Source organism: Pristiophorus japonicus, chromosome 1 (genome assembly GCF_044704955.1).
Source record: "Pristiophorus japonicus isolate sPriJap1 chromosome 1, sPriJap1.hap1, whole genome shotgun sequence".
In the NCBI taxonomy this organism is placed as follows: Eukaryota; Metazoa; Chordata; class Chondrichthyes; family Pristiophoridae; genus Pristiophorus; species Pristiophorus japonicus.
This window is the reverse complement of record NC_091977.1, coordinates 514,989,286-515,007,205: the sequence shown is the minus strand read 5'-3', so window position 1 is coordinate 515,007,205 and position 17,920 is coordinate 514,989,286. Positions and strand designations below refer to the sequence as shown.

General features: G+C 43.7%; 1 protein-coding gene across 8 annotated transcripts in view; it reads right to left on the bottom strand.

Annotated features, from left to right (window-relative positions):
• The window catches only part of LOC139277433 (receptor-type tyrosine-protein phosphatase mu-like), a 1,220,924-nt gene that overhangs the window by 434,439 nt on the left and 768,565 nt on the right, over nt 1-17,920 (bottom strand). For all 8 annotated transcript variants that reach the window (XM_070895883.1, XM_070895900.1, XM_070895892.1 and 5 more), the window contains exons 10-11: nt 14,688-14,889; nt 2,140-2,242 (exon numbers count right to left, since the gene is read on the bottom strand). In XM_070895883.1, coding sequence (XP_070751984.1) covers nt 2,140-2,242; nt 14,688-14,889 — 305 coding nt within the window. The remainder of the gene's footprint in view (nt 1-2,139; nt 2,243-14,687; nt 14,890-17,920) is intronic.

The window sequence follows — 17,920 nt, the reverse complement described above, 5'->3', positions numbered from 1 at the left end:
TGGAGCTTTCTGCCTGGAAGAGTGGTGGATGCAGAAACCCTCATCACTTTTAAGAGATGGTTGGATGGGCACTTAAAGTGCAGTAACTGGAAGCGTTACGGACCTAGAGCTGGTAATTGGGATTAGACTGGATGACCTTTTGTTGGACGGTGCAGATATAATGGTAAGTACTGCAGGGAATAGAATACGGCCAGGGTGATCTCCTGGACTAGTTTCGATCACCTGGATGGGTCGGAGAGGAATTTTCCCAGATTTTTTCTCCCTAAATTGGCCTGGAATTTTATCTGGTTTTTGCCTCTCCCAGGAGATCACATGGCTCCGGTTGGGGTGGAGTGTAGAATGTTTCAGTATAAGGGGTGTCGCAGTTGTGTGAGGCAGACCTATTGGGCTGGGTGCTCTTTGCCTTTCCGTCATTGTTCATAGGTTTATATGTAACCTTTAGGGCTGCTGACAAAGGGCTGTGCAGCTCTTTGTTGGCCTGCGAGGACACGATGGGCCAAGATGGCCTCCTTCTGCGCTATAAATTTCTATGTTTCTATGTTTACATTCTGTTTTCCCAATATGAAGTACGCACCCTCTCCTTGTAAGGAGTCACTCCACTTACCCAGGCCCAGCGAGCTTAAGCACAAGTTAGCAGAGTCAAATCTTCAGGAGCCCCAAGTGTGCCTCGAGTCACCGCTACAGTGTAACCAGCTAAGACTGCACAGCTTACCTGAGTTGCTTCTCACTGCCCCTCAAGCCAGGACCACCACACCCACTGGAGCATTGGCTTGCAGGAGAAATCTGAGCCTCAAGATGACAGGTGTGCTGCTCCAGATTGCATTAGTAAATCTGGCTGGCTAATCAATAATCAACCTCCCCTGGGATATTGTTATGTATCAGATTACTTGGTCATTACGGGCTGATTTGGTTCCAAGTTTCCATCACCAGGCATCTCATGCTGGAGACATCTCAGTCCACCCAACTCTACCCGAAGTGGACAGTCACCAGTTGGTTGTCAGACAACTGACAAGTATAGGCGCGAGCTCTCACTAGGTGGACAGCAAGTGCCAGAAGCTCCTCACAAGTAGGATGGTGAGCAGTGCGACTCACCATAAGATGTCTGAGTGCATCCTCTAGCAAGGACACATACCATCATCATCATAGGCAGTCCCTCGGAATCGAGGAAGATTTGCTTCCACTCTTAGAATGAGTCCCTAGGTGGCTGAACAGTCCAATAGGAGAACCACAGTTCCTGTCACAGGTGGGACAGATAGTTGTTGAGGGAAGGGGTGGGTGGGACTGGTTTGCCGCACGCTCTTTCCGCTGCCTGCGCTTGATTTCTGCACGCTCTCGCCGTTGAGACTCGAGGTGCTCAGCGCCCTTCCGGATGCACTTCCTCCACTTAGGGCGGTCTTTGGCCAGGGACTCCCAGGTGTCAGTGAGGATGTTGCACTTTTTCAGGGATGCTTTGAGGGTGTCCCTGTAATGTTTCCTCTGACCACCTTTAGCTGTTTGCCGTGAAGGAGTTCCGAGTAGAGCGCTTACTTTGGGTGTCTCGTGTCTGGCATGCGAACTAGGTGGCCTGCCCAGCGGAGCTGATCGAGTGTGGTCAGTTCTTCAATGCTGGGGACGTTGACCTGGTCGAGGATACTAATGTTGGTGCGTCCTCCCAAGGGATTTGTAAGATCTTGCGGAGGTATCGTTGGTGGTATTTCTCCAGCGACTTGAGGTGTCTTACTGTACATGGTCCATGTCTCTGAGCCATACAGGAGGGCGGGTATTACTACAGCCCTGTCGACCATGAGCACCGAATAACGGTTACACTGATTGCAGACATAAAACCTCAGCTTAAGCCTCTTACCTTTTCAGCAGGAACACCGTTGAGGATTTGGAATCCAAAACAGCCAGCTGATTCAAAGCTTTGTCGAACTACAGGAGAAGTTACCCAACGTGAGCACTAAGAAGGTCTTTAGCATCAGTATACAAGTCACATACATTTTGATCACTGCATCAGTTTACATGAAATCATATTATAAAATCTCTTCCCCCTCCCCTAGTTCAGCTATCAGTAAGGAAGATAAGAAACAAAGGCAATTGCAAAAGCTATCATCTCAATTAAACATTGTGTAAAAGCAAGTGACGCATTGATTCTTCTACCTGACAGGAGCTCCTCTTCTCTGGGCAGGCTTCAGCAGAACAGTCACTGTGCTGTCGGTCTGGTTCAAAGGTGCATCATAATCATATGCTGGCATGGATGGTGCTACAAAATCAGACAACAAAATAAGTATATTGTTAAGTCTTCTCACTATGTAATTATCTCAAATACAGAATTTAAAAGCAGGTCATCAGCATTCTCATTATTTCCACCGCCATGCAATACAATCACAACACCACATAATGCAAAGCTGCATGCAGTATCTTTGCAATCATGATCATCGTAACAGTGATGGTAGATCTACGAGCATCACCACAAAACAAACTGGAAAGCAGAAAACCACTAAAAACTGTCAATTAAAAACGAAAAGATGGGAGGCCATGAATTGAAGGTCGTTCCATGCTGCTGGGCTTCGAATGACTCTATCAACTGATAAAGTTCACAATGTTGTCTGAACCTAACTGGCATGCTTCAGAGAGTACTGAGTGGCTGAAGTCTAGAATCAAAATTTGTGGATGACATTATAAACTTGAAGTGGAAGGGTCTCAGTGACTTACAGCCAGGTTGCAGTAATTTGTCACAGCAGCATAAAAACACATTCCATGCTAAATATTTGCGATGTCACGCACTCCAAACCAATTGTTATTCTCTGTAACACACTTTAGACCAACTGTTATTCTCTATAACACGTTTTAAACTAATTGTTATTCTCTGCAACATGTTTTAAACTAATTGCTATTCTCTCGAACATACTCCAAATAAATTGTTATTCTCTGTAACACAGACCAAACCAATGGTCATTCTCTGTAATACGCACTTCAAAAGAAACTGCTATTCTCGGTAACACCTTCCAAACCAATTGTTAGTCTCTGTAAAACACACTTCAAAGCAACTGTTATTCTCAGTAATGCACTCATAAGTCATCTCCTTTGCATACTGCACACTTTACTACTTTACATCCCCACTGACACCTGGGAGTCACTGGCCAAAGACTGCCCTACGTGGAGGAAGTGCATCCGGGAGGGCGCTGAGCATGCAGAAACCAAGCACAGGCAGCAGAAAGAGCGTGCGGCAAATCAGTTCCACCCTCCCCTTCCCTCAATGACTATCTGTCCCACCTGTGACAGGGACTGTGGTTCTCGTATTGGACTGTTCAGCCACCTAAGAACTCATTTTAAGAGTGGAAGCAAGTCTTCCTCGATTCCGAGGGACTGCCTATGATGATGACTTTACATATGTAAGAGATGTTCAGCCTCTGTTATTCTCCTTACAGCACACTCCCAGTAATTTGTTGTTTTCTATGTAATCGATGTCAAAGTGTTAATAAGAGTTTACGGTAATACTGGGATTGCCTTTTCTTTTAGTTAGTTTTGCGCAGTCAGGAAAATCCATTCCATAAAATAAAAATTATTAATTTGCTGCAGTGAAGAGACTTAAACTGTAAAAACATACTGGATTGTGATAAGTGACTCTACCATTCTTGATTAAAGGAACATATTACCTGCTGTGTCTGTGCTTCTCTGCACCTTAACTACTTTGCCTTGTACAACTTCAACTGAAAGGCAAATAGGAGCAATGCTATCTTAGCCTCTAAACTGTGCATCTCAGTATGGATCCACGTTATATTACAGCAAGTGTCAAATTAATGAATAATTGCACCCACTTAAATCATTGCTTCACTCGATTGTTTAAAGGACTGTCCACGTTTACCGCATTTTTCATAAACACCTTCCCTAAAAACAGTTCAAGAAAAAGACCGATGTGAATTTGCAAAGCTGCCTGGCTATCAGTGACTCCAAACGTACGTTGAATATATAAAGTGACTGCAATGTAAACTCTTTTATCATCATCTGGGTGGTGCCACTAACCAAACGGTTTGCAATAAGCCACTGCTTTGCCAATTTTTAAAAACTCATTTTTTCCCAAGCCAGCCAATGTTCTCGCTCCTCGCAGGTAATTGGTAGAAGGATTAGAGGGGAGTTGAGGAGAACTTTTTTCACCCAGAGGGTGGGAGGGGTTTGGAACTCACAGCCTGAAAGGGTGGTAGAGGCAGAAACCCTGATCACATTTAAGAAGTAGTTGGATTATGCACTTTAAGTGCCGTAACATACAGGGCTACGGACCAAGTGCTGGAAAGTGAGATTAGGCTGGAGAGCTCTTTTTCGGCCGACATGGACAGGATAGGCCGAATAGCCTCCTTCTGTGTCACACACTTCTATAATTCTCTTCTCTTGAGTTGTGTTGGATAAAATTCCACGGGTGTCAGATGTCCGCGATATCATGTCCAAGTGGCCACTTTTCATTTGCGAGTCCAGACAGCAAGTATGAGCAGAGTATTCTATTCGGAGCATCATATCCGTGTCTGATCCCATCCTTCATTCAATCACCACATACAAGCACTTTCACAGCAGGAGTCACTGAATTCTCCCTTCCCCGAGTCTCAGGCTCTTGCATAATCTACTTGGATGACCTGTATGTTGAAGCCAATTGTAAGCCTGCCAAATTTGTTGACAATGAAAAAATAGAGACTAATAAAGACAGAGATGAAGCAAAAGATTTGTAACAGGGTTTAGATTGGCTATGTAATTGCACAGACATGTGGTAAATCAACCGTAACACTGATAAATGTAAAATATTGCACAAAGATTGAAGAAAAAACATGCACATAAATCAGGATCGGTTCGGTAGTTGTTACGTTACTGGACTAGTGATCTGGACTAACAATTTGGTAGAACGTGAGTTCAAATCCCACCATGGCCAGTTTGAGAATTTGAATTATTTTTCATGCCTAGAAATTGTTCCTTGCATTTATTTACAATTATCTCACAGGCAAAGGCATCGAGAGTACATCATCTACTGTTAGGTAAATGCAAGATAAGGAGGAATTTCAACCCAAACAGAGTAAAACTCCCCAAACTGTCTCTTGATAGGAACTTAAGAAATAGGAGCAGGAGTAGGCCATTCGTCCCTTGAGCCTGCTTGGCCATTCTTCTATCTTAACTCCAACTTCTCGCACTATCCCCATATCCCTTGGTTCATTTAATATCCAAAAATCTATCGCACTCTGTCTTGAATACACATTTGCTGCCTCCCAATCTGCATGGACCGTTCTAGAATGTAGGGATCTCCAAAAGATCAAAACTAATGCATCTACTGGTGAGGCCACACCTGGAATACTGCTTGCAGTTTTGGTTTCCATATTTACAAAAGGATATACTTGCTGTGGAGGCAGTTCAGAGAAAGTTCACAAAGTTGATCCCGGGGATGAGTGGATTGACTTGTGAGGAAAGGTTGAGTAGGTTGGGCCTCCACTCATTGGAATTCAGAAGAATGAGAGGTGATCTTATAGAAACATAAAAGATTATGAGGGGGCTTGACAAGGTGGATGCAGAGAGGATGTTTCCACTGGTGGGAGAGACTAGAACTAGAGGGCATGATCTTAGAATAAGCAGCCGCCCATTTAGAACTGAGATGAGGAGAAATTTCTTCTCTCAGACGGTTGTGAATCTGTGGAATTCATTGCCTCAGAGAGCTGTGGAAGCTGGGACATTAAATAAATTTAAGACAGAAATAGACAGTTTCTTAAACGATAAGGAGATAAGAGGTTAAGAGGGGGAGCGGGCAGGGAAGTGGAGCTGAATCCATGGTCATGTCAGCCATGATCTTATTGAATGGCGGAGCAGGCTCGAGGGGCCTTATGGCCTACTCCTGCTCCTATTTCTTATATTCTTATGTTCTTGTGTACTATCTCTGTAGTCACCTCTATTAAAACCATGGGATGTAGGCAATCAGATCCAAGGTATTGTTCGCATTTAGTCCCATTAATTTCTCCAGTACTATTTTTTTACTAATACTGATTTCTTTAAGTTCCTTATTCTCTCTAGACCCTTGGTTCCACACTATTTCTGGAAAGGTATTTGTGGCTCCTTCTGTGAAGGCTGATACAAAGTATTTGTTTAATGTCTCTGCATATAGTTTGGGTTAACCAAGTTGGTAGCAATACGGTGGAGGAGGATTTCCTGAAGGGTACTAGGGATGGCTTTCTAGACGAATATGTTGAGGAACCAACTCGAGAACTGGCCATCCTAGACTGGGTGTTGTGTAATGAGAGAGGATTAATTCGCAATCTTGTTGTGCGAGGCCCCCTGGGGAAGAGTGACCATAATATGGTAGAAATCTTTATTAAGATGGAGAGTGACACAGTTAATTCAGAGACTAGGGTCCTGAACTGAAGGAAACGTAACTTCGATGGGATGAGACGTGAATTGGCTAGGATAGACTGGCAAATGATACTTGAAGATTGACAGTGGATAGGCAATGGCAGACATTTATAGATTACATGGATGAACTTCAACAACTGTACATCCCTGTTTGGAGTAAAAATAAAAAGGGGCAGGTGGCTCAACCGTGGCTAACAAGAGAAATTAGGGATAGTGTTAAATCCAAGAAAGAGGCAAATAAACTGGCGAGAAAAAGCAGCAAACCTGAGGACTGGGAGAAATTTAAAATTCAGCAGAGGAGGACAAAGGGTCTAATTAGGAGGGGGAAAATAGAGTATGAGAGAAAGCTTGCAGGGAACATAAAAACTGACTGCAAAAGCTTCTATAGATATGTGAAGAGAAAAAGATTAGTGAAGACCAACGTAGGTCCTTTGCAGACAGAATCAGGTGAATTTATAATGGGGAACAAAGAAATGGCAGACCAATTGAACAAATACTTTGGATCTGTCTTCATTAAGGAAGACACAAATAGCTTTCCGGAAATACTATGGGTTCGAGGGTCTAGCGAAAAGAAGGAACTGAAGGAAATCATATTAGGGAAATTGATGGGATTGAAGGCTGATAAATCCCCAGGGCCTGATAGACTGCACCTCAGAGTACTTAAGCAAGTGGCTCTAGAAATAGTGGATGCATTGGTGATCATTTTCCAACATTCTATTGACTCTGGATCAGTTCCTATGGACTGGAGGGTAGCTAATGTAACACCACTTTTTAAAAAAGGAGGGAGAGAGAAAACGGGGAATTATAGACCGGTTAGCCTGTCATCGGTGATGGAGAAAATGTTGGAACCAATTATTAAAGATGAAATAGCAGCGCATTTGGAAAGCAGTGACAGGATCGGTCCAAGTCAGCATGGATTTATGAAAAGGAAATCATGCTTGACAAATCTTCTAGAATTTTTTGAGGATGTAACTAGTAGAGTGGACAAGGGAGAACCGGTGGATGTGGTGTATTTGGACTTTCAAAAGGCTTTTGACAAGGTCTCACGGAAGAAATTAGTGTGCAAAATCAAAACACATGGTCATGGGGGTAATTTATTGACGTGGATAGAGAACTGATTGGCAGACAGGAAGCAGAGAGTCAGGATAAACAGGTCCTTTTCAGAATAGCAGGCAGTGACCAGTGGGGTGCCGCAGGGCTCAGTGCTGGGACCCCAGCTATTTACAATATACATTAATGATTTAGATAAAGGAATTGAGTGTAATATCTTCAAGTTTGCAGATGACACGAAGCTGGGTGGCGGTGTGAGCTGTGAGGAGGATGCTAAGAGACTGCAGGGTGACTTGGACAGGTTAGGTGAGTGGGCAAATGCATGGCAGATGCAGTATAATGTGGATAAATGTGAGATTATCCACTTTGGTGGCAAAAACAGGAAGACAGAATATTATCTGAATGGTGACAGATTAGGAAAAGGGGAGGTGCAACAAGACCTGGGTGTCATGGTACATCAGTCATTGAAGTTTGGCATGCAGGTACAGCAGGTGGTGAAGAAGGCAAATGGCATGTTGGCCTTCATAGCTAGAGGATTTGAGTAAAGGAGCAGGGAGGTCTTATTGCAGTTGTACAGAGCCTTGGTGAGGCCACACCTGGAATATTGTGTTCAGTTGTGGTCCCCTAATCTGAGCAAGGACATTCTTACTATTAAGGGACTTCAGCGAAGGTTCACCAGATTGATTCATGGGATGGCAGGACTGACATATGAGGAGAGACTGGATTAACTGGGCTTGTATCCACTGGAGTTTAGAAGAATGAGAGGGGATCTCATAGAAACATATAAAATTCTGACGGGATTGGACAGATTAGAGGCAGGAAGAATGTTCCTGTTGCTGGGGAGTTCCAGAACCAGGGGTCACAGTCTAAGAATAAGGGATAAGCCATTTAGGACCGAGATGAGGAGAAGCTTCTTCACTCAGAGAGTGATTAACCTGTGGAATTCTCTACCATAGAAAGTTGTTGAGGCCAGTTCGTCAGATATATTCTAAAGGGAGTTAGATATGGCCCTGATGTCCAAAGGGATCAGGAAGTATGGAGAGAAAGCAGGAAAGAGTTACTGAGGTTGAATGATCAGCCATGTTCTTATTGAATGGCGGTGCAGGCTCGAAGGGCCGAATGGCCTGCTCCTGCACCTAATTTCGATGTTTCTATGTTTCTATTTCCTTATTCTCCATTATAATTTATCCTGCCTCTGCCTGTAAAAGACCCACATTTACTTTTGCGAATCTCTCCCTTTTCACATACTTTTACAATCTCGTTTTATATCTCTTGCTAGTTTACTCTCATTCTATTTTATCTCTCTATCAATTTTTTGATCATCCAGTACAGAATTCTAAATTCCTGCTAATCTTCAGGCTCAATTTTCTTTTTGGCAACATTATAAGCTTCTTTCTTGAATCTAATACTCTATGTAACTTCTCGTGTTAGCTAATCAGATAACCCTCTCGTCTGACATTCCCATTTCCAACACCAGCTATGTTTTAACCTTCTGCAGGAGATTCCAAATTAGTGATAAGCAGAGTATAATTATGTAATTTTTCGACTGTGGATTCACAGGTACACTTGGAAGTAAATTTAAGCTGATCCAAATTTTCACTTAATTTGACCGTCAGCAAATTAGAGGGTACGGTTGCATTGTGGTCATGTTACTAGACTAGTAATCCAGAGGCCTAGAATAATGAAACAGAGACATGAGTTCAAATCCCACCATGGCAGCTGGGGAATTTAAATTTATTTTATTAAATAAATCTGGATTTTTTAAAAAAAAACTAGTATCAGTAATGGTGACAATGAAACTACTAGATTATCTGCTGTCCTTACCCGATCAGGCCAATTTGCAATTCAGACCAGCAGCAATTTGATTGATTCTTAACTGCCCTCTGAAATGGCCGAGTGAGCGACTCAGTCATACCAAATCACTATAAAGAGGTATGCTGCCTTCACCATTGTTGTAGGAGGTAGGCACCTTTAGAATATACCAGAATACTAGGCATTAGGCACCTGCTAGATATATCTAAACGCATATAAGTTTAAAGTGGCCACACATAAAATGGCTGCCCAGGCATGATGGGAAATCAGGTAGTCAAGCTGTGAACTGTTGAATGTTCAATGACCGAGCAATAACCCTGTGAGGCCCACTATAGGAATGCCTTGGATGCAGGATAAGAATAATGAGGAGAGAACCCATCTCCCATATTCAAGGCCATAAACCAATTAATTCCCCAGGAAGAAAGAGATAAGAGAACCCATCTCCTGTAAACAAGGTTAGAAACCAATTATTTCTCCAAGAAGAAAGAACTAGTGAGAGAACCTATATCAATCAGCCCAAGCTGACAAAAGACGAACACATGGTTCCTGAGACATAAGGGGAATTCTATTGGGTTAAAATAACCTATATGTAATCTATAATCATTGTGATTGGCTTGTGTCCAGCCGTGATGGGCTGTGTAGCTGTAGTAAAATGTTTTGTAACTGTTGTGAAACATATAAAGGTGCATGTAATCCTTTGTTCTGTGAAGAGAAACCTGGATACGGTCCTGAGTTTTTCCTTCCCGCTGAGCGTAATAAAGCTGCTTCAGCATTGGAACCGACCCTGAGTGTTGAGTGATTCTTCTAAGAAAACACTAACGCTAACAACCATACAGACTGCAGTGGTTCAAGAAGGACAATTAAGGATGCCAGCAACAGCCACATCCCACGCACTGATAAAAAAAAAAATTCCTCAACGCTCGTTCATTTGTAATTCATTTCATAAATACAAGTAGATTACTGTACTTTTCTACTGGCAATAGAGTTATTTTCAACTGTTGCTGCTTTCAATTTTTCATAATTTCTAATAGTTTTGGTGAAATCTTTAGCTGTGAGTTTGGGAGATGATATCACAGAATTGCACACATTTGCAGTGTTAGCATCCAATATAGACATAAAGGGGGAGAAATTGGCCACCTTTTCACCTCCCATTAGCGCCTCCAGGGGGCAGTAATAAGGCGGTAAGCTACCGACCGGGCGCGGTGAAATCACCGACGTCCGCGATCTTCCCTGGCGGGTTTGCGCTGGCGCTAAAATTTACCTCCTCGATCTCCTGCACCACGGAAATCGTGACATCATCCGGTGCGCAGCGCCCAGTTATCGCCCCAGATGTAAAATTCGCTTCCGCCCCCTGCAGCATCACTGGGCATCAACAACGGCAGCTGCAGGAGGCGTTGTCACCTCGGTCGGCCGCTTGGGGAGCGCTAAGTAAAGGCAGTGGTGGTCAGGTAGGCCAAAATGTTATTATGTCTCCAGTGTTTTACTTATTGCTTTTTTTGGACCCAGTGATTGCTCAGCCCTGCACTCTCTGAGTGCTTGGGGCTGCAATGCACGTATCGCAGGCGTCATCGACGAACATACACAGCCTTAGGCTTCAATGACCCCAGTATTGGCCCTTCCTTTTAAGCGAGGGAAGGAGCCTGTACAGACGGCAGCGCTGCACGGAACAGTGTTCAGCGCTCTGCCAATACCGCCCCTCTCACTCCCTTTAGCGCTCTAAGGGAAGTGGTAGCGCTTGAGTTAGCGCTCCACTTCCCTCTTGGAGTGCTGAAGCCGAGGTTCCCAGCAGAATCTAATGTTTAGTGCCCGGTGAAAGCTATCGCCCCAAATGGGACGCTATGCAATTTCGACTCCAGAGTTCCTTTAACTCTGTCCCAACATCTATTGACCTCAAGCATGTTTGGAAAATTGCTGTAACCAAACTCACCTGGCCCCTTGAGCCTGCTCCACCATTTAATAAGATCATGGCTGATGTGATCATGGACTCAGCTCCATTTCCCTGCCTGCTCCCCACAACCCTCGACTCCCTTATCGCTCAAAAATCTGCCTATCTCCGCCTTATATATATTCAAAGACCCCAGCCTCCACAGCTCCCTAGGGCAGAGAATTCCAAAGATTTACAACCCTCAGAGAAGGAATTCCTCCACATCTCAGTTTTAAATGGGTGGCCCCTTATTCTGAGACTATGTCCCCCAGTTTTAGTTACCCCTATGATTGGAAATATCCTCTCTGCATCCACCTTGTCGAACCCCCTCATTATCTTATATGTTTCGATAAGATCACCTCTCATTCTTCTAAACTCCAACCTACTCAACCTATCGTCATAAGTCAACCTCTCATCTCCGGAATCAACCTAGTGAACCTTCTCTGAACTGCCTCCAAAGCAAGCAGACTAAACGGTGGCACAATTGAGGAACAGTGGAGGACTTTTAAGGAGATCTTTCATAGTGCACAACAAAAATATATTCCAGTGAAAAAGAAGGCTGGTAAGAGAAGGGATAACCAGCCATGGATAACCAAGGAAATAAAGGAGAGTATCAAATCAAAGACCAATGCGTATAAGGTGGCCAAGGTTAGTGGGAAAGTAGAAGATTGGGAAAATTTTAAACAACAGCAAAGAATGATTAAAAAAGCAATAAAGAAAGGAAAGATAGATTACGAAGGTAAACTTGCGCAAAACATAAAAACAAATAGTAAAAGCTTTTACAGATATATAAAATGGAAAAGAGTGACTAAAGTAAATGTTGGTCCCTTAGAAGATGAGAAGGGGGCTGAGAAGGGGGAAATGTGGAAATGGCTGAGACCTTAAACAATTATTTTGCTTCGGTCTTCACAGTGGAAGACAGAAAAACCATGCCAAAAATTGCTGGTCACAGGAATGTGGGAAGGGAGGACCTTGAGACAATCACTATTACTAGGGGGGTAGTGCTGGACAGGCTAATGGGACTCAAGGTAGACAAGTCCCCTGGTCCTGATGAATTGCATTCCAGGGTATTAAAAGAGATGGCGGAAGTTATAGCAGATGCATTCGTTATAATCTACCAAAATTCTCTGGACTCTGGGGAGGTACCAGCAGATTGGAAAGCAGCTAATGTAACGTCTCTGTTTAAAAAAGGGGGCAGGCAAAAGGCAGGTAACTATAGGCTGGTTAGTTTAACATCTGTAGTGGGGAAAATGCTTGAAGCTATCATTAAGGAAGAAAAAGCGGGACATCTAGATAGGAATAGTGCTATCAAGCAGACACAGCATGGATTCATGAAGGGGAAATCATGTTTAACTAATTTACTGGAATTCTTTGAGGATATAACGAGCATGGTGGATAGAGGTATTCCGATGGATGTGGTGTATTTAGATTTCCAAAAGGCATTCGATAAGGTGCCACACAAAAGGTTATTGCAGAAGATAGAGGTATGTGGAGTCAGTGGAAATGTATTACCATGGATAGAGAATTGGCTGGCGAACAGAAAGCAGAGAGTCGGGATAAATGGGTCCTTTTCAGGTTGGAAATCGGTGGTTAGTGATGTGCCACAGGGATCGGTGCTGGGACCACAACTGTTTACAATATACATAGATGACCTGGAAGAGGGGACAGAGTGTAGTGTAACAAAATTTGCAGATGACACAAAGATTCATGGGAAAGCGGGTTGTGTAGAGGACACAGAGAGGCTGCAAAGAGATTGGATAGGTTAAGTGAATGGGCTAAGGTTTGGCAGATGGAATACAATGTCGGAAAGTGTGAGGTCATCCACCTTGGGAAAAAAAACAGTAAAAGGGAATATTATTTGAATGGGGAGAAATTACAACATGCTGCGGTGCAGAGGGACCTGGGGGTCCTTGTGCATGAATCCCAAAAAGTTAGTTTGCAGGTGCAGCAGGTAATCAGGAAGGCGAATGGAATGTTGGCCTTCATTGCGAGAGGGATGGAGTACAAAAGCAGGGAGGTCCTGCTGCAACTGTATAGGGTATTGGTAAGGCTGCACCTGGAGTACTGCGTGCAGTTTTGGTCACCTTACTTAAGGAAGGATATACTGGCTTTGGAGGGGGTACAGAGACGATTCACTCGGCTGATTCCGGAGATGAGGGGGTTACCTTATGATGATAGATTGAGTAGACTGGGTCTTTACTCATTGGAGTTCAGGAGGATGAGGGGTGATCTTATCGAAACATTTAAAATAATGAAAGGGATAGACAAGATAGAGGCGGAGAGGTTGTTTCCACTGGTCGGGGAGACTAGAACTAGGGGGCACAGCCTCAAAATACAGGGGTGCCAATTTAAAACCGAGTTGAGAAGGAATTTCTTCTCCCAGAGGGTTGTGAATCTGTGGAATTCTCTGCCCAAGGAAGCAGTTGAGGCTAGCTCATTGAATGTATTCAAGTCACAGATAGATAGATTTTTAACCAATAAGGGAATTAAGGGTTACGGGAAGCGGGCGGGTAAGTGGAGCTGAGTCCACGGCCAGATCAGCCATGATCTTATTGAATGGCGGAGCAGGCGCGAGGGGCTAGATGGCCTACTCCTGTTCCTAATTCTTATGTTCTTATGTTCTTATCCTTCTTTCAATATGGAAACCAAAACTGTACGCAGTACTCTAGGTGTGGCGTCACCAATACTCTGCACAGTTGTAGCAGGACTTCTCTGCTTTTATACTCTATCCCCCTTCCAATAAAGGCCAGCATTCCATTTGCCTTCCTGATTACTTGCTGTACCTGCATACTAACTTTTTGGCTGCCAGGCCGATGGCCGGGCCGAAACCCTCCCTGGTGGCCCAGTGGACTCAACTTTTAGAATCGCGCAAGCTCTCCCCTTTAAGTGAAGGGGAGAGCCATGGTGACACGGTGCAGTGATGACATCATCAGCGTTACACTGATGACTGACAGCGGTGGACACTACACCCCCTCCGCCCCTCTCATGTGCTAACCGCCGCACGACCGCCCCCATTATGAGCGACTTTCAGTCCGCCAAAAAAAAAAGCCAACGAGTGCAATTTCACTCAAGAGGCCACCTCAGCCACTGCAGCGGTGAAAACACTAGAAATGGGGTCAGTGAGCCCCGTTTCCAGCTGTGAGCAAATTCAGCCCCATTATCTGGTCAGTATCACATTGCTTTTTGTGGGAGCTTGCTGTGCACAAATCGACTGCCGTGTTTCCTACATTACAACTCAAAAAGTATTTCACTGGCTGTAAAGCGCTTTGGGACTGCCTGAGGTCATGAAAGGCGCTATATAAATGCAAGTCTTGCTTTTTTTAAAACACAGACATTTTTTCACCTCTGCATAGGACCAGGTGGAGAGTATGGGGCTTAGAGTTACTGCTTAAACCTCTCAGGAAGTTCTAAAGTTTGAAACTGCAAAAATGCATTCTTGAAGACAATTTTGAGAAATAACCCTAAGTTTTTGTTTTCTCCCTCAAACAAATCATGTTTCTGAACTGCTGATTACCAGACAGTAGAAGATGATTGAAAGCAATACCTGATATCTTTGTAGTAAACTGTTTAGTGACAGGAAGCCCACAGCCTTTGACAGTGCTGGCCCGGAGAGTGAAGGAATAGGTGGTCCCCGGGTACAGGCCAACAAACAGGTGGTGCGTCTCATTCCCCAGCTTGAACACACGTCCGCTTTGGTTCGATAAATCAATCTCGGGATCAAAGGAACCGATGCCATTGTAGAAGACCTATTTGGAGAGGTAAAAGAATAAAGAAGTGATAAAAAAAAAAGGCTGTGCAGATGAAAAGAGATTGTATCATTATCCAGTAAACCCTCTTGATGTATGCACTGTCAGGCTTCTGATATTGCATTTCTGTGAAACCTGGAATAAGATGTACAAAAGTTAGTGCGAGACAATAAACTCCAGAAAGTTATTACTCATACATATTCAGGCCCTTTTCCAGGTGGGTGGAGTAGTTCAAGGTTTCTCCTAATAACCTAGCGATTATCTGATGTTACAGTGTCAAATTTCTAATGTATAACGTGTATTTTATTCTTCTTCCCTTCTGAGGATGTAGCTAAAATGATGACCGGTAGAGGTCATTTCATTAATCAGGATGGTAAGTGGTTGGCTTAACATCTATTCAATTGCAGATAATGAGCAAAGCTTCAGAAATTGATCTTCTTTGAGAAATAAAGATCACGACAGTAACAAAGGATTTTAATACAGAAACGGAACCGCCATAGACTTCCAGGGCAGGTACCTTCCGATGCAACAGAAAGCAGAGAGTCGGGATAAATGAGTCATTTTCAGGTCGGCAATCGGTGGTTAGTGGTGTGCCACAGGGATCGGTGCTGGGACCACAACTGTTTATAATATACATAGATGACCTGGAAGAGGGGACAGAGTGTAGTGTAACAAAATTTGCAGATTGACACAAAGATTCGTGGGAAAGCGGGTTGTGTAGAGGACACAGAGAGGCTGCAAAGAGATTTAGATAGGTTAAGCGAATGGGCTAAGGTTTGGCAGATGGAATACAATGTCGGAAAATGTGAGGTCATCCATCTTGGGAAAAAAAACAGTAAAAGGGAATATTATTTGAATGGGGAGAAATTACAACATGCTGCGGTGCAGAGGGACCTGGGGGTACTTGTTCATGAATCCCAAAAAGTTAGTTTGCAGGTGCAGCAGGTAATCAGGAAGGCGAATGGAATGTTGGCCTTCATTGCGAGAGGGATGGAGTACAAAAACAGGGAGGTCCTGCTGCTACTGTACAGTGTATTGGTGAGGTCGCATCTGGAGTACTGCGTGCAGTTTTGGTCACCTTACTTAAGGAAGGATATACTAGCTTTGGAGGGGGTACAGAGACGATTCACTAGGCTGATTCCGGAGATGAGGGGGTTACCTTATGATGATAGATTGGGTAGACTGGGTCTTTACTCGTTGGAGTTCAGAAGGATGAGGGGTGATCTTATAGAAACATTTAAAATAATGAAAGGGATAGACAAGATAGAGGCAGAGAGGTTGTTTTCACTGGTCGGGGACACTCGAACTAGGGGGCACAGCCTCAAAGTACGGGGGAGCCAATTTAAAAACCGAGTTGAGAAGGAATTTCCTCTCCCAGAGAGTTGTGAATCTGTGGAATTCCCTGCCCAAGGAAGCAGTTGAGGCTAGCTCATTTAATGTATTCAAATCACAGATAGATAGATTTTTAACCAATAAGCCAATTAAGGGTTACGGGGAGCGGACGGGTAAGTGGAGCTGAGTCCATGGCCAGATCAGCCATGATCTTGTTGAATGGCGGAGCAGGCTCGAGGGGCTAGATGGCCTACTCCTGTTCCTAATTTTTATGTTCTTATGTTCTTATGTTCTTATTTCTTTTTAGGGTAGAAATCCGGCTCGGGTGACGGCGCAAAGAGGGCGGCATCGGATTGCTCGCCCATTATACGCAACGCCTGAGATTTAATCTCATTGGCTGCAATGTAACTCTGAGACGAATTTCTCCCCTTTCAAGTCTAAAATCCTGTTTTACAGCTTATAAAAAATTATTGGCAGCTTACATTTTGGCCCGCAGCTGAAAGTACTGATCATAAATAGAAAACATAGAAAATAGGTGCAGGAGTAGGCCATTTGGCCCTTCGAGCCTGCACCGATTTATTCTTTCTGAATATTCGTGAAAATGTCTTGTCAGTCAGGTTCTCGTGACGCGCAGAGCAGAATCTGATGAAGTTAAGCTAAGTCACAGGGCCTCACATTTTGCCATCTTTACTTTCTTCTCCCCTCATATCTTGAGATAATTTTTCCAATGGAAATGAAAATAGGAGGAGATGTATAACACATGACCCCCACTGACCTTTTGCTGGGTTACAATTTCATGGGTGCGTGTTTCTCTCGAGGCCGGTGCTCCCTTTTTATGTGTAAGTCTAGACAGTGAGTATCAGCAAGCTATTTTGTCATGGGGAGAATCACGACCGAGCCTGATGCTATTCTTATCCAACATAAGCATTCATTCCACGAGGTGTCGGTGGATAGTAGAAGTCAGGAACAGGAATCCTGGCTGATTTGCTCCCTCCCTATTGCAGCAGCACTGTGGCCAATTGTTGTCCCCAAATCACAGACTGAATCTGGGATCGTTCTGGTCGTGTAAGGCTCAGTTCCACTTGCTGTGTGCCTGCTTGGAGGGTCAGCTGGCTTTAAGAACAATATGATGTCATTTTTTGGCACTGTACATTACATTTTTTCAAACCTTTAGTTTCATTTTTCCAAGATGTAAAGTTGGAAGTCAGAAAATATACACAGGAACACAAAATACTGAGGAAATGTGAAACAAAAAAATTGTAACATGCGCGTATAAAGTAGAAACACAAAGGTAAACAACACAAATGTACGCATACAACCGAACAACAAAATGGGGTAACTAAGTCAGGGTTCATAGATTCCAATATTATCAGAGCCTCCCTCAGACATTAAAAAAGGAGGGAGAGAGAAAACAGGGAATTATAGACCGGTCAGCCTGGCATCGGTAGTGGGTAAAATGATGGAATCAATTATTAAGGATGTCATAGCAGTGCATTTGGAAAGAGGTGACATGATAGGTCCAAGTCAGCATGGATTTGTGAAAGGGAAATCATGCTTGACAAATCTTCTGGAATTTTTTGAGGATGTTTCCAGTAGAGTGGACAAGGGAGAACCAGTTGATGTGGTATATTTGGACTTTCAGAAGGCGTTTGACAAGGTCCCACACAAGAGATTGATGTGCAAAGTTAGAGCACATGGG